A 14,494-nucleotide genomic window follows, 5' to 3' on the forward strand; every position below is an offset into this window, starting at 1 on the left:
TAAGGCACAGGCGATGGCTACAGTGTCAGCAGCCCCGTGACCTTGGGCTGTTCCTTTCTCACCCACTTCTTGGAATGACTAATTAATTGCTAGATGTGGTGCTTAGCGATTTATGTATGCCACCCGTTTAATGTGACAAGCTCCAAAACACTAGGGGCCCAAGTGGCACAAGGTAACTGTTGAGTGCTTTGCTAGCTCTCTGGGGTGCCAGTCAAAGACACAGTCAGACCAGGGTTTGCCTTGTGATGATCTTGCCGACTGAGGGAAGACCACAAGGAGGGCTCCTTGGCTTTGTCATGGGGTGAGCCGGGGTGTAGGGCTGGCTCTACTGTTCCTAGATGTTCTCTTTTCCCCGAAGAGAACAACTCATGTGGTGTGACAGAAAGTCATGTCGTATGTAGTCATTTCATAGAACGGGCTGGCTTGGCAGTAGCTTCACCATGGCTTTCCTCACCTCAGCTCTGAATGTCATTCTGCTTTGGGATGGAGCTGGAGAGGAAGCAAGAAACAACCCCTGCTCTGAGGGAAAGCCTCCCATAGAAATAGTGTAGAGGAAGGTTGTAAAGACTTCTGCTTTTCTTTAAGGGTGTCTAGTAGCCCAGGCTGGCTTTGAACTCAGCAGATAGTTATGTATCATGTAGCCAGGGCTGGATTTGAACTCATAACCTTTCACTTCTGATCTTCCTGCCTCTACCTTCCCAGTGCTGGGAGTACTGGCATACCACACTGTGCCTGGTTTAAGTGGTGCTCGGGAATGAACCCAGAGCTTTATTCATGCCAGGCAAGGCTATTGCCAGCTAAGCTATGTCCTCAGCCCAGGGCTTTTGCTTCTTAATGTATTTACTATTGACTTATTTCTTAAAGTCATAGAGTTGTACCTAATGGTCCTGTTATTCCTTTTTAGCTCTGTTGTTATTCTCACATTCTCTTTGTGTCTAGATGGACTCACACACAGGCACATAGGCCTGACCACCCCAGCAAAGGCAAACGACCCTGTGGGCAGAGCTCCAAGGCTTCATGTAGGCTTGGAGCCTCGCAAAGGAAACCCCCTCATCTCCATTGTCCTTGTTTTCTAGATGATGAACCAGGTGGAAGGCCAGCAGAAGAATCTTGTGCATGCCATCGAGTCCCTGCCAGGCTCCGGCCCCCTCACTGCCTTGGACCAGGACCTGCTTCTCCTGAAGGCCACCTCTGCTGCTACCCTCAGCTGCCTTGGGGAGTGCCTCACCCTGCTCCAGCAGAGTGTGCGCCAGGCAGGCCCACCCAGCCACAAGCCAGGGTCCTCAGGTGAGCGCTCCCCTCCCAGCCCCTGAGCTTGTCTGTCTGCATGTGTGCATCCTGATCCATCCATCCTTCCATCCATCCATCCATCCATCCATCCATCCACCCACCCATCCACCCTTAGTTTTCCGAGACAGGATCTCACTTTGTAGTCCAGTCTGGCTTTAAATTCACTATGTAGCCTAGGTTAGCTTTGGTCTTATGGTCATGCTCCTGCCTCAGCATTCTTAAGCCTGCAGCTATGGGTATGGACCACCATGCGCTACTTTTTCACTCTCCATCCAGCTACCCTTTGGTCTGGTGAAGTCTCCACCCCTCTCCCCCAGTAGTGTACCATCCTATAAAATGCAGCCAATGTGTATCCACAGACTGTCAAATCTCCTTTGAGATCTGGCTGCCTTGACCTGAGGTTTCATTCTATTGATGACTTTTGTCCTCAGTGTGCCACCTTCCAGATCCAGCACTGGGTCCCCAGCTGCCACTTTTCTATGGTGCACGTCCACCGCAGATACCAGCTACTCTAAATGACAGACCCTACACATGGCTCCTCCTTTCTGCCCCGCTCACCCCCCCTAAGGACAGGTTCATGCAACTCTCATTAGGGACATGGTCATGCTTGCCTCCCTTGGGGCTGGTCATATGGGAGGATTGGGCCGAAGAACATTCCTGAAGCATTGCTACTTCCTCTTCCAGAAGCCAAAGACAGGGACATATGGTCTTAAGAGAATTCAGTCCTATCTGAGGAGTCAGTGGTCAGCAGACAGAAAGACATTACTGAAGATTAAATTCAATAATACAGGCAAAAATAGCTTAAGAGGAGAGGGCCGGGGAGACAGCCTGATCGGTAAAGAACTCCATCTCTAGACAAACCAAAACCAAAACCAAAAACCAAGAAGTAAATGATTTCAGGCTTCAAAAAGGCTACACAAGTAGTACTGGGGTAGAGGGATGGCTTGGGGTAAGAGCACTTCTAGAGCTAGGTACCCAGCACCCACATTGGGTGTCACCCACCTGACTGTAATTCCAGCCTCAGGGAATCTGCTGCCCTCTTCTGGCCTCTATAGACACTTACAGCCATGTGCATATACCCCTGTCTCCCCCCCTACCCCCGCCCCTCCACACACACCATGCCACATACATACACATAATTAAAAACAATAAAAACAATTTTTTAAAAAGAGTAGTAGACCAGACTGTCCAGCTATGGTGCCCAAGAACCCACTTATCTGTGTCTCCCCAACACTTAGGTTATTAGTTCATGAATGTACCCGCTTTTTAGTTTTTACATGGGTGCTGGAGGTCAAACTCAGGTCCTCATGGTTGCAAAGCAAGCACTCTATCCAACCTGAGTTGTCTCCCGAACCCCACCCCCCATCTGACCTCCCCCCACCCCATCCTTCTTGGTCATTTTGTCAATAAACATGCCCAGAAGTTGGAAGGCATCTTTGCCCGCCACTACACCCCTACATGAGTGGATTAGTGGGAGACTGAAGTGCCTTGGGTAACTCATCGCTTCTGCTCCCAACTCTTTTAAGATTTGTCCCTGTGACATGCAGTTGTTAGTACAGTGTACATTAGCTCTTTAAATCTGTGCCACACGTTGGGAAAGAAATGGAGTCCCGTTTTACATCTGTGTCTTCAGAGTTCAAACCTGGCCCCTATCTAGCAGATCAGAGTCACCACAAAATGTGTTTGCTCGCCATCTTGGGCCCCGAGGCTGGCAGGAGCTACAGCAACCTGACACCCACGGATGGAGATATGCTTGTGTCTGAGGAGAGTCAGATGGATGGAGGGAAGCAAAGCCTCTTGGGGTTTTCATCGCTGTCATACCTGCGGTTCCCCAAACAGCCCAGTGCATAATTCCGACTAACCCTGGATTTGGCTTTCTGGTTCTTGCACTATGTTTTATTTATTTATTTATTTATTTATTTATTTATTTGTTTGTTTGTTTGTTTGTTTTGGGGGGCTTTCTAGACAGGGTTTCTCTGTGGCTTTGGAGGCTGTCCTGGAAATATCTTTTGTAGACCAGGCTGGCCTTGAACTCACAGAGATCCACCTGCCTCTGCCTCTCGAGTGCTGGAACTAAAGGTGTGTGCCACCACTGCCCAGCTCCCTATGTTTTTTTAATCAAAGTGAATTTTGATACACCCCTCTTCCTCCCTCCATCTCCCTCTCCTTCCCTGCCTTTCTGTTCACCCCCCACACCCACACCCACACCCACACCCCTTCCTCTCTCCCCCAACTCCCATTTTAAAGACAGGCTCTCATATAGCCCAGACTGGTGTTGAATTTACTACATAGCCAAGGATGACCTTGAACTTCTGATCTTCCTGCCTCCACCTCTCAAGTGCTGGGAATGGAAGCACCAGCCCTGCCCCTTGTGATGTCACAGTAACTCATCTGTACCATTTCCATGCGCCTCCTGGGAAGCTGATTGGCTGAAGCCCCTTTGTCTGTAGATGCACTCTGGTCCATCTTTTGTCCCAAGCATATTTCAAACGCACCTGCTTCCCCTCCCTGCAGCCTGACCCCAGGCCCATCTCTGGGGGCAGCTTTAATGTTCTCAGAGACATTTGCAGGAAGAATAATGAAGTGATTTGGCTTTTCAGTCAAGGTTTGAAGTATGCAGCTCTCACCATCCCTGCCCATTCTGCATCAGCAGCCTGCCGGGGACATGTGCCTGGTTAGAAAAGGCTGAGGGTCTGTCTTCCCCAGCCTAGAACTATGGGAAAAGTGGGCAGAGACAGACTCAGAGCTTAGATCTGGGAGTGCACTTGGGTTCCCAGCATGGAGGAGAACTGAAGCTGGATTTGGGGTCCAAAGGACTTGGTGTCGGTTTCTTGTTGGTTGCTTGCTGCTGCACTTGTTGAGGGAGCAGAGATTCAGCTCCAGGCTGAGGCTGTGACCGCACGTTGTGTTTGGAGGTCAGAGCTGGACCCTTCCGGCCTACTGGCACAAAGTGGGCTTGGGAAATGGGGATGCTGGAGTCAGCTCTGTCGGGATGGTGACAACAGGGCCCTAGCGGGCCTGAATGAGGATAGAGCAAGACAGGTAATGGGAGAACTGGAGCAGAAAGCGGATAGTCCACATTCCCTCCATCGTGTTCTAGAATATTCTCCCCCTCCTGAGATTCCTGGAAAGTGCTGTTGGTAAGTGCATCACATTGGAAACAGTTAAATGTGATGATCACACGGCTATTCTGGGCTTCCCTGGCCATCTGCTATGCTTCTCGCCTCTCCACCACTCAGCGCCTTCCTTTTCTGTCTTCTCCCTTCTTCTGGTAAAGCTGTCCACTGCCAGTCACTTTTATTTTATGGTTTTAAGCCGAGCTAGAAATGCGATCACGCCATCAGTCCGTGAGTAGGTAGAAAACGCTACAATCTCTCCTCGTAGTGTTTCAGATGGGTGAGCTTCTTAACCAGTCAAAACAAAGTTCTTGAGTGGCATTTTCTCAATAGAGAGCTGTCAGTAAAGGACTGGGAGAGGACTCTGTCCATACAGTGTTTGCTATGGAAGCACGGGGACCCAGGTTCCATCCTTAGAAAGCATGTTAAAAAACAAAACAAAACACAAGGGCTTGCCTTGGTGCCATGCATTTGTAATCCTAGCAGTGGATTGGGGAGGTAGAAAGAGGAGGAACCCTGGGACTTGCCAACCATCCTAGTTCAGGTAGCAGGTCCCATGCCACATGAGAGAGTCAAGTCACTGTTTCAAAGTTCAAGGTGGCGGCACCTGAGGACTGGTACCCAAGGTTTCCTCTGGCCTCTGCATTCACGCATGCACACCACTTTGGTTCCTCCTCGACACGTGTGCAAGTTAGGAACACTTGGCTTTGTCTGGAGATATGACTCACACTTTCTCAGCTTTGGAGGTTACAGCCTAACTGTGGAACCCTAGAAGGCTTTACTGACCTGAGAGATGAGGTCACCACTAAGCGGCAGGTGAGGCTCCCAGGAGACACAGGACTGATGAAGACATTTCAGCCAAAGTTCTGTCTTTAAAAGATTCTGCGTGTGGAGCTGGGCACAGTGACACACACCTATGATCCCACCACACGGGAGACAGGTGGGAGGACTGTGAGTTAGAAGCCAGCCTGGGCTACATAGAGCCACAGCAAAGGGAAAGACAAAAGAAAAAAAAATGCAGCCTGCTGTCTTTCTTTGCTAGCCTGGAGCACGCCTGTTGCTCCGATACTTCCAGGGTGCCTTTTTCTCCACACTATTATTTTGCTACAGAAACACTCTTTCTCTTACCCTACCCCTAAGTTTTGGGGAGAAAATGTAAGCCACAAAGGCAGTGGCCACATTGTCTTTGTTCTTGAAGCTGTATTTTTGTAGTTGTCAAAGCCAAGGGTTATACACCATGTATTGAATCGTCAGCGATGAAGACTGGGTACGCTTGAGCTCCCTGGCTCCCCAGCCCACTGCCTGTATTTTTGGTACTGTCATGTGTGGACTCTGGCTGTGTGTGTATGCTGTATCTTTGTGGCCAGGCTGTTTATTGAACCTAGGGCTTCACACTTGTTGGCAAAGAACTTTTCAGTTATCACTATCTCATGTTAGTATGCTATTTTTCTGTATGTTAATGGTTAATTCTCTCAGTCATTTTGACTTTGATGTGAGCTATATAATTATGTTTAGAAAAATTATTCATCATCAGTTCAGAGTCCAGATAAAATCAACAAGACAACATCCCTGCGTACTGAATTTGAGTGTCTCGAATCTCAGGAATCAGGCCTGTGAGATAGTTCACTGGTACTTGGTACTTGCTGCCAAGTCAGATGACCTGAGTTTGGTCCCTGAGACCCACATGGAAAGAGAACCAAATCTTGAAAATTGTCTCTGACCTTCACGGATGAGTGCACATGTGTGTATGCGTGTGCACACACACACACACACACACACAGAGAGAGAGAGAGAGAGAGAGAGAGAGAGATACAGATGCATACACATATGTTAATGCAATAAATCTCAGGGAAGGTGACAGATGATGCTTTAATCCACTGTATTTTAAGCTGAAATCCATGCAAAACCAATCCATGGTGAACAGAATATCAAATTTTTACATAGACAAGCCTCAACTTGGGCTGCAATCGCTGAGGCTGAACAGATGCATGCTTCTGGCAGTGCCAGTGCCTGAATGTCCCAGCCTCGCTCCATCTGATGGGCTTTCCCCTCCCCCACAGATGGTTGCAACCGCCCCCCACCCCATGCCACCATCATGTTCCCACCTGCTGAGTGTATGCAGGGCCAGCTCTGGTCTTTTCTTCTTTCAAGGATACTGATCTTGTTGGATGAAGGACCTAGCTGATGATCTCATTTAATTTTAATTGCTTCTAGAAAATTCTGACTTCAGATCTCATTAGAATAGAGGTTAAGACATCAAAATATGAGTTGGTCCAGGCGGTGGTGGCGCACGCCTTTAATCCCAGCACTCGGGAGGCAGAGGCAGGTGGATCTCTGTAAGTTCGAGGCCAGCCTGGTTTACAAGAGCTAGTTCCAGGACAGACTCCAAAGCTACAGAGAAACCCTGTCTCGAAAAACAAACAACAACAACAACAAGAAAGAGTTGGGTAGGGATAAAACATTAGTAGACAGGATTCAATATAGGCATTGGAGGGGGGTAATGGACAAACCAACAAATGGATGGACACATGGATAGACAAGGTGAGGCAAGTGAGACTAAGTCACAAGACTAACTTTCTCCACATTTTTTCAATATTACTCATTCATTCATGTATGAATTCATTCATTTTTTCGAAAAGGCTTTATGTGCATGAGTGTTTTGCTTGCATATATGTGTGTGGATCACATGTATGAATTGGTGTCCATGGAAGTCAAAACAAGAGCTGTGTTGCATCTGCCTCCAAGGAGCTAGTGTCATAGGGAGAGAGGAGGGAACAGAATCCAGTGTGTACCCTGAGCTCAGACAGCAGCGGGTGCTGTGTGTGCCCTGAGCTCAGACAGCAGCGGGTGCAGTGTGTGCCCTGAGCTCAGATAGCAGCGGGTGCTGTGTGTGCCCTGAGCTCAGACAGCAGCGGGTGCAGTGTGTGCCCTGAGCTCAGACAGCAGTGGGTGCAGTGTGTGCCCTGAGCTCAGACAGCAGTGGGTGCTGTGAAAAAGGCAGTAAGCTGCAGTGTGGCTTGGGATGCCTTTGGGATGTCCTTGGACCGAGGACCTCCCAGGGCCTCTGAGCAAGTGATGCTTAGCTACCCCCCTCATCACCCACCTCCCAGGGGGAGGTCTACAGGGGCAGCACCTGGGAAAGAAAGGATAGAGTGTGCAATGTTCTAAGATGATAATGAGTTTGGCTCAAGGTCAGGGAAGCTGGTGCACACGGGGAGAGGGGTGGAGCCTGCCAGCTATGGCTGAGAAGGCCAGAGGTTTACATTTTACTTCAGTTAGAGCTTAATCAGCAGTTCTGTAGTCTGCTACATATGTATGTTTTTAGAAGTGTTGAGTATGGAATTGAAAAGAGATTTTTACATGCAAGTGTATTTGGATTGGATAGCAACACACACACACACACACACACACACACACACACACACACACACACACGAGAGAGAGAGAGAGAGAGAGAGAGAGAGAGAGAGAGAGAGAGAGAGAGAGGGTGTAGGGACAAGCCCCCATTTGTGAGACTGTCTTGTTTTATGTCTACCAATCAGATTCTCTCAGGATGCTAAAGGTTTAGGCCATTTCTAGATTTTCCTCTGAGCAGATTAAGAACGCCAACAGATTGCCTTGAGTATGGAGCACCTGAGACCCAAAGCCTGAGGGAGCACCCCTCCCCCATCTTTCCTCCCTCATTTATCCTGCTCCTAGGCAGGGAACTGAATCTTCAGGCTGGAAGTGAGCTGAGAGCAACCTATCTATTCACCTTGCTAGATTACTATGGGGTAAAGAAATCCACCTGTAATTAATAAGTTCAGGAAGATATTCCAGGGCAATAATAATACTCTAAAAAAATCATATTGAAGAAGAAAATCTTTCCCCTTCCCAGGCCTTGAAGGAAGATCAGGAAAATGCTTTTGGCTTGGCAGGCTGCTATTTCTAAGAATTATTTCTTGCTTAACTGGACCAGGCATATTGGCCCTCAGTGATGAGTCTTCTTAATATCTGCTGCAACTGGCCACATCTGGCCTCAGGGGCAGCCTTTTGTGCCTACACTGCCAACATCTTTTCTGAACTGTGATTGTTAAGCAAGGGCAGTGGTGTGCACCTTCATTACCAGCTCTGGGGAGGTGGAGACAGGTAGATTCCTGGTGCTCATTCAGCCACCCTGGTAAGCAAGCTCCAGATTCAGTGAGAGGCCATGACTCCCCCTCCCTCCACTAAAAAAAAAAAAAAGAAAAAAGAAAAAGAAAAAAGAAAAAATCAAGGTGGAGAGTGATGGAGAAAGACCCTTGATGAGAGCCTCTGGACCCTGTGTGAAGGCATACACAACAAACACAAATTGTTTCTTCTTCTGAAGTCTGTGATCACTGCAGTCCTGATACTTTAGGAAAATAACTCTTACATGCACAGTCAGGTCCTTCCTTCAAAACAGACCCCACCATGTGACACAGGGCCCATGTCTCAAGCATCTCCTCATATGGTGGGGTACAGATATTTCACAGGCTGTCAGTGTTTGATTGATTTGGAGAATATCTGGCATCATTCTAGCTCTTTATTTCAGAAACCATCCTGGGATGGCATGGGCCCACGTCACATTCCACAGACCAACTGAAAAACGGGACCCTTGGCTCTTTGCCCTCTGCCAGTGCTAACATAACATGGGCAATCCTACCAAATTCTTCGGAAGAGGAGCATGGCTCACAGCCGGAACCAGAGGTAAGCCGGGGTCCTTTCCCAGCACACCCGTTGCTTGTGTTAGTATTTGTTCAGAAAGCGAGTGAGCGGATTTGTAACTTGCTCGCTGCTTCAAGAGGAGGCACGTTATCAAATGCAAGAATTTCCCGGAAAGACAAAAATCAGCTCCTTCCCTGACGGGAACTCTCCCTTGTCCTTGTGTCTGGCAGCTGCCGGGAGCCAATTGCCTTTCTACCAGTGAGGAGCCTCCAATTTGGATTGAAATGAACCTCATTTTAACTTCAAGTGGGAGAAATTCTAGCAGACCCTAAAAGCATCTAAACGTGCCTGTTGGCATGATGGGAGCAGTTACACCTCTCCCCTGAATTATGGCTTCTCCATACGGTTGATGCCCAAGCTCCTGCCTCACAAGCTTGACTCCTGCATGCCTCCAACAGGCCAGGGATGCAATGTCCTCATAGGTGTTGTGTGCAACAAGTTCAGGCTGCACAGGGGCATTGCCCTGCTCCGTCACAGGACATCAGCCCCTGCCAGCACTGACCACTTGACAGGTCCCCGTAGGTCTCAAGGGTTCTACCATGTGCCTGCCTGTCATAGCCCTGGTCCCCTAACTCTTCCTCCAAATGGCCACTGGAAGGAAGCTAACCGTGGTTCTTATTGCCAGTTTCATTTTGTGTCAAGGATGACAATAATCTATCATTTGATATGCACATTCTCTTGAGATGATATCTTGAGTCAGGCTAAGGCCAGTTTTAACTATTTGTTGTTAGAGATTGTTCTCAACCTCCAACAAAGTAATTTTAGCTGAAAATTGAGGATTCACAATATGGATTTGGATAGCTTTGGTGAACAACTGATGTCCCTCTCCAAGTGAGCATCTCTATCTGATCCCTTTGGCTGTGATTTAGTAGCTCTGACAAAGACAGCAGCCATCTGCTAAGCAATATCTCAGCCACTTCTTCAGGGGCCTGAGCAGGGTTTGGAGTCAGTAGGGATGTGAACTTTGTCCCAAGACTCTGCCGGGGGTTCAGGCTGAGACAGACATGTAGCTGAGGGAGCTACAGCCGAAGTTGGTGACTATCGGAAGTCCTGCTGTCCCCTTCAGTAGACTGACTAGGTTGATGTTTGAGGATGGGTGTGAAAAACTACAAGAGTTTTTTTTTTTTTTAAAGAACATGGTGGGCTGTAGTTCAGCACTTGTGGGGGCAGACACAGGAGAATCAAAAACTCATGGTCAACCTTGGCTACATAGTTTCAGGCTATGTAAGTTTAGCAAGTTTCAGGCTAGCCTGGGCTACATTAGACCTTTTCTCAAAGAGACAAAGAGTATGTTAATTAGCTAGCTAAAACATTACAGGGGCCAGGTGGTGGTGGCACACATCTTTAATCCCAGCACTCTGGACGTAGAGGCAGTCGGATCTCTGAGTTTGAGGCCAGCCTGGTCTACAAAGTGAGTTCCAGGACAACCAAGACTGTTACACAGAGAAACCTTGTCTCAAAAATGAAAAGCAAAACAAAACAACAACAAAAATTACAGGGCCATTAAGATGGCTCAGTGGATCCAGTTATTTCCTGTGTCACACTAGCAACCTGAGTTCAATCCCTGGAACCTGTGTAAGTAATACTATGCTAAGGAGGTTTGGGTTATCCATGTCTTGTTGTGTGGGTCCCCTATAGAGTTTCGTCTCCCTTTGCCAGGTAGCTGTGTCCTCTGCCTCCTGAAGACTGAGGCCGGTCCGTTGTTTTTACTCAAGGTTGTAGACTGCTTTAGCCACCTATCAGTAGCACTGGCACAAGATAGTATTCATTGTGCATGTTCCCAGGGGCCAGTGACATGGTGTCTGCCACCAACCCTGATGACCTGAGCTTGTCCCAGAAACCACACAGTGCATGCTCCCAGGGGCCAGTGACATGGTGTCTGCTACCAAGCCTGATGACCTGAGTTTGTCCCAGGAACCACACGGTGGAAGGAGAGAATCAACTTTGGCCAGTTGTCCTCTGACCTCCACATGGAGCAAATGTTTCTTTTAGAGATTAAAAAAAGGATGTGTATGTGATGTGTGTGAGGGTATCAGATTTCCTGGAGCCAGAGTTACACAGGCCGTGAGTGCTGGGAGCCAAACTCTCGTCCTCTGTGGGAGCAGCAAGTACTTTTGCCGAGCCATCTCTCCTGCTCCACAGTAAAAAAGATTACAAAAATTACTAACTTCCAAGTTTAGCCTTTAAAGTCTTTAAAAAAGAAACCCTTTGGCCATTACCATGGGAATGAGCTGTTGATCTCTGGCTGCCAGTGCAGCGCTCGTCCTTTGGTGAGAGGATTATAAGGTAAAGCCCATCGACACCTCAAGGCCAACTGAGATGGACAGTGTGCTGGTGTTGTGATGGTTTTCAGAGACACAAGAATTCAATTTCTCTTGTAAAGTTTCTCTCATTTTCCCCGTGACAGCCCTGGCAGACAATTCTCAAAGTCCAAATGGCCAGTGGTTAGGCAATAGTTTTATTTTTGCAACATCATGCTCTCTCTCTCTCTCTCTCTCTCTCTCTCTCTCTCTCTCTCTCTCTCTCTCTCTCTCTCTGTCATAGTTGAAGCAGCTGGCAAAATCTACCCAGTAGCTCTCCTGTCAGATTAAGCGAAGTGTGGCCATTGCTGCTTCCTATACGATTAGGAGAAACCGACTTCAGGAGGGATGGAGGGGATTTCTCAGGGGCTGGACACTCCTTTGGTTCCTTACCTGTGTTGATCTAGAAAAAGTAGTCCTTCTGTGAGTGGTCCCGATTGAAGAATTAATTTAAGGGGCTGGGGAGATGGTTCAGTTGGTAAAGTGATTGTCACTCAAGCTTGAGGACCTGAGTTCGGGTCTCCAACACTCATGTAAAAGCTGGACATAGTGGTGTATGTCTGTATTTCCAGTGCTGAGGAGGTAGAGACAGGAGGATCTCTGGGACCTGCTGGCTCCAGTGAAAGACTGTCTCAAAAAAATAAGGTGGAGAGTGGCAGAGGAAGACACCCAACCCCAGTCTCTGGTGTCTACTTGATGTGCACACATGGGAATGCACACCCCATACTCAGATCCTTTTTAAGAATTGTAGTTACGTGGATGGAAGTTTCCATCCCACAGATGTTTAGTCCCAAATAAACACATAGGGGCTTATATGAATTATAAACTGTTTGAGCTATGGCTCAGGCTTCCTATTGTCTAGCTCTCTCTTAGTTATTAACCCATTTCTGTTAATCTGTGTATCTCCTTGTGGTCTTGACTTACCGGAGAATGCCCAGATGTTCTATCTTCCCAGTAGCTACTTGGCGGCTTCCTGACTCCGCCTACTACTTTTCTCTATCCTTGTTTGGATTCCCCGAGTGGCTAAATCCTGCCTGTCCATCAGCCGAAAGCTTTATTCATCAGCCAATAAGAGAAACATATTCACAGCAAACAGGAGGACATCCCCCTCCATAGTTATCGTGCTTTACTCTAAGGAAAGCATTTTCTTCTTGTTTATTGCTTCAGTTATCCATTCTGACTCCCATAATCATTTTGCTGATCCACACATGCATTTTCAAATTTAGTTTGCTTAATTCCCAGCAGGACCAGCGTTCAAAACAGGGCATGTGTTTAATCCATGCTCTAGCAGGGAGTGTGGTGGGCTCCAGTGTGGAATACAGTGATCCTAATGCGCCATTCGCGCCATTCTGCTGGGGCAAGAACTAACTAAATGTGAGAATGTAGTGTTCCTTCATACCGAAATGAGTTAGGGTCCTAGTTTCATTAGTAGAACAAGCTTACAACTTGGTAACAATATTTGGAATGCAAATTTGGTTCTTAGAAGGTTTTGTTCTGCCTTCTTTATCTAGGAACAGCTTGTCTTAGGACAGGCAGGCAGATGCTGAGGCTCCTTTGCCTTCATTCTTTCTGTTGCTTGGCTTTCCTTGGGTGGATGTAAGGAGACATCTGTGTGCCCCAGACAGGGCACGGACAGACAGAGGAAGTGATTCCATCCAGGCAACTGAGTGAACCAGGATTTATCGGGGTTATTTACAGAGCGTGGCTGAGGGGCTCCTTCTTTGTCTTAACTCTAGTCTGTCCAAAAATGTGGCCTTACTGAGTATTGCCAGAACAGTGTGAAATCTCTTATTCGAGGCAGGTCCCTCTGGCTGGCACCAGGCTTCAGCTCTCTCTTCCTGCAGTATAAGACTATTGGGAGAAATTCCAGTTCCTTGGGCCCATCATCTAGGTAATCTGCTGGGCACAGGGAGGGTACCTGCGTCTCCAGAATGTTGTCATCCTGCCAGGGTAGCTATTTGAATCATCTGGGTATTTTTTTTTTCTTTTTTAAAATTGAGGTTTTGGATAAGGAACAGAAAGATCAAACAAAATGGGGCCATTGGAGTTTAAATATTGTGACACCACGTTTTAAATAACAATTACTAGTAACAATTATTAAGCTCTTTGATACCTTATGTCTAAGCAACATGTGACCTCACAGCCTTCTGCCAATTAAATGGTTAATGGTTTATATAAATCTGTGTCTATAAATCCAGACAAATTACGGCTCTCATTTAAGCATTGTACATCAGTGAGAAGCACACTACATGAGGTGTGCAAACCTCAGGGCTTTTGTTTCCAGTTTTTTGTCTAAGTCCATTTGGCAGCATGGAGACTTTTGTGAGGCATAGAATTACCTGGTTTGTAAACATCTGAAAATCATAAAAAATGAGCCAATTTCTCAGTGACATTTCCGTGATGTTGCTTCTGCCGGACTCATTTACATAGCAGTTATCTAATATCTGTGACAGGCGGGCAGGTAGCATTATATATATCACGAGAATATGTTTTTAACCTACATCTTGCAAACATTAAACACTGAGCTCAGGGTTGGTGAGGTGGCTCAGCAGACACAGGCGCTTGCTGTAAAAACCTGTGTGTGAGTCTCAGAACCTATGGTGGGAGGGGAAAGGTGACCCCTTTCAAAGGTGACCTCTGACATTAGCACATGTGCCTGCATAACATATGTACAAAATAATAATAATAAATAATTGAAAATGTGGGTCAGCACTGTCAGATAGCTTGGTGGTTAAGGGCACTTGCTGAAAAACCACGAGGGCCTGAGTTTGAATTGCAGCACTTCCATAGCAAGCACACCTTTAACCCCAGTGCCTGGGCCAGGGGAAAACAGAGCATATCGCTGCCAGCCCAGCTGAGGAAAACACAAACAAACAAAAAACCAAACAAACAAACCCACAAGCTAAAGGTTCAGGAGAGACTGTGTCTCAAAGGAGTAAGGAAGAGAGCTATGAGGACACCTGACAGCTTTCACACACAGGCCCATACACACCACACACAGGCCCGTACACACCACACACAGGCCCGTACACACCACACACAGGCCCGTACACACCACACACA

The 14,494-nt window shown here is 47.4% G+C and overlaps 1 protein-coding gene across 2 annotated transcripts in view; it reads left to right on the forward strand.

Moving 5' to 3' along the window:
* Positions 1 to 14,494, forward strand: part of Osbpl10 (oxysterol binding protein like 10) — a 227,022-nt gene that overhangs the window by 170,624 nt on the left and 41,904 nt on the right. For both annotated transcript variants that reach the window (XM_027415312.2, XM_027415313.2), the window contains 2 exons: positions 1,077 to 1,287; positions 8,959 to 9,113. In XM_027415312.2, coding sequence (XP_027271113.1) covers positions 1,077 to 1,287; positions 8,959 to 9,113 — 366 coding nt within the window. The remainder of the gene's footprint in view (positions 1 to 1,076; positions 1,288 to 8,958; positions 9,114 to 14,494) is intronic.

The sequence above is a fragment of the Cricetulus griseus genome, chromosome 4 (genome assembly GCF_003668045.3).
Source record: "Cricetulus griseus strain 17A/GY chromosome 4, alternate assembly CriGri-PICRH-1.0, whole genome shotgun sequence".
In the NCBI taxonomy this organism is placed as follows: Eukaryota; Metazoa; Chordata; class Mammalia; order Rodentia; family Cricetidae; genus Cricetulus; species Cricetulus griseus.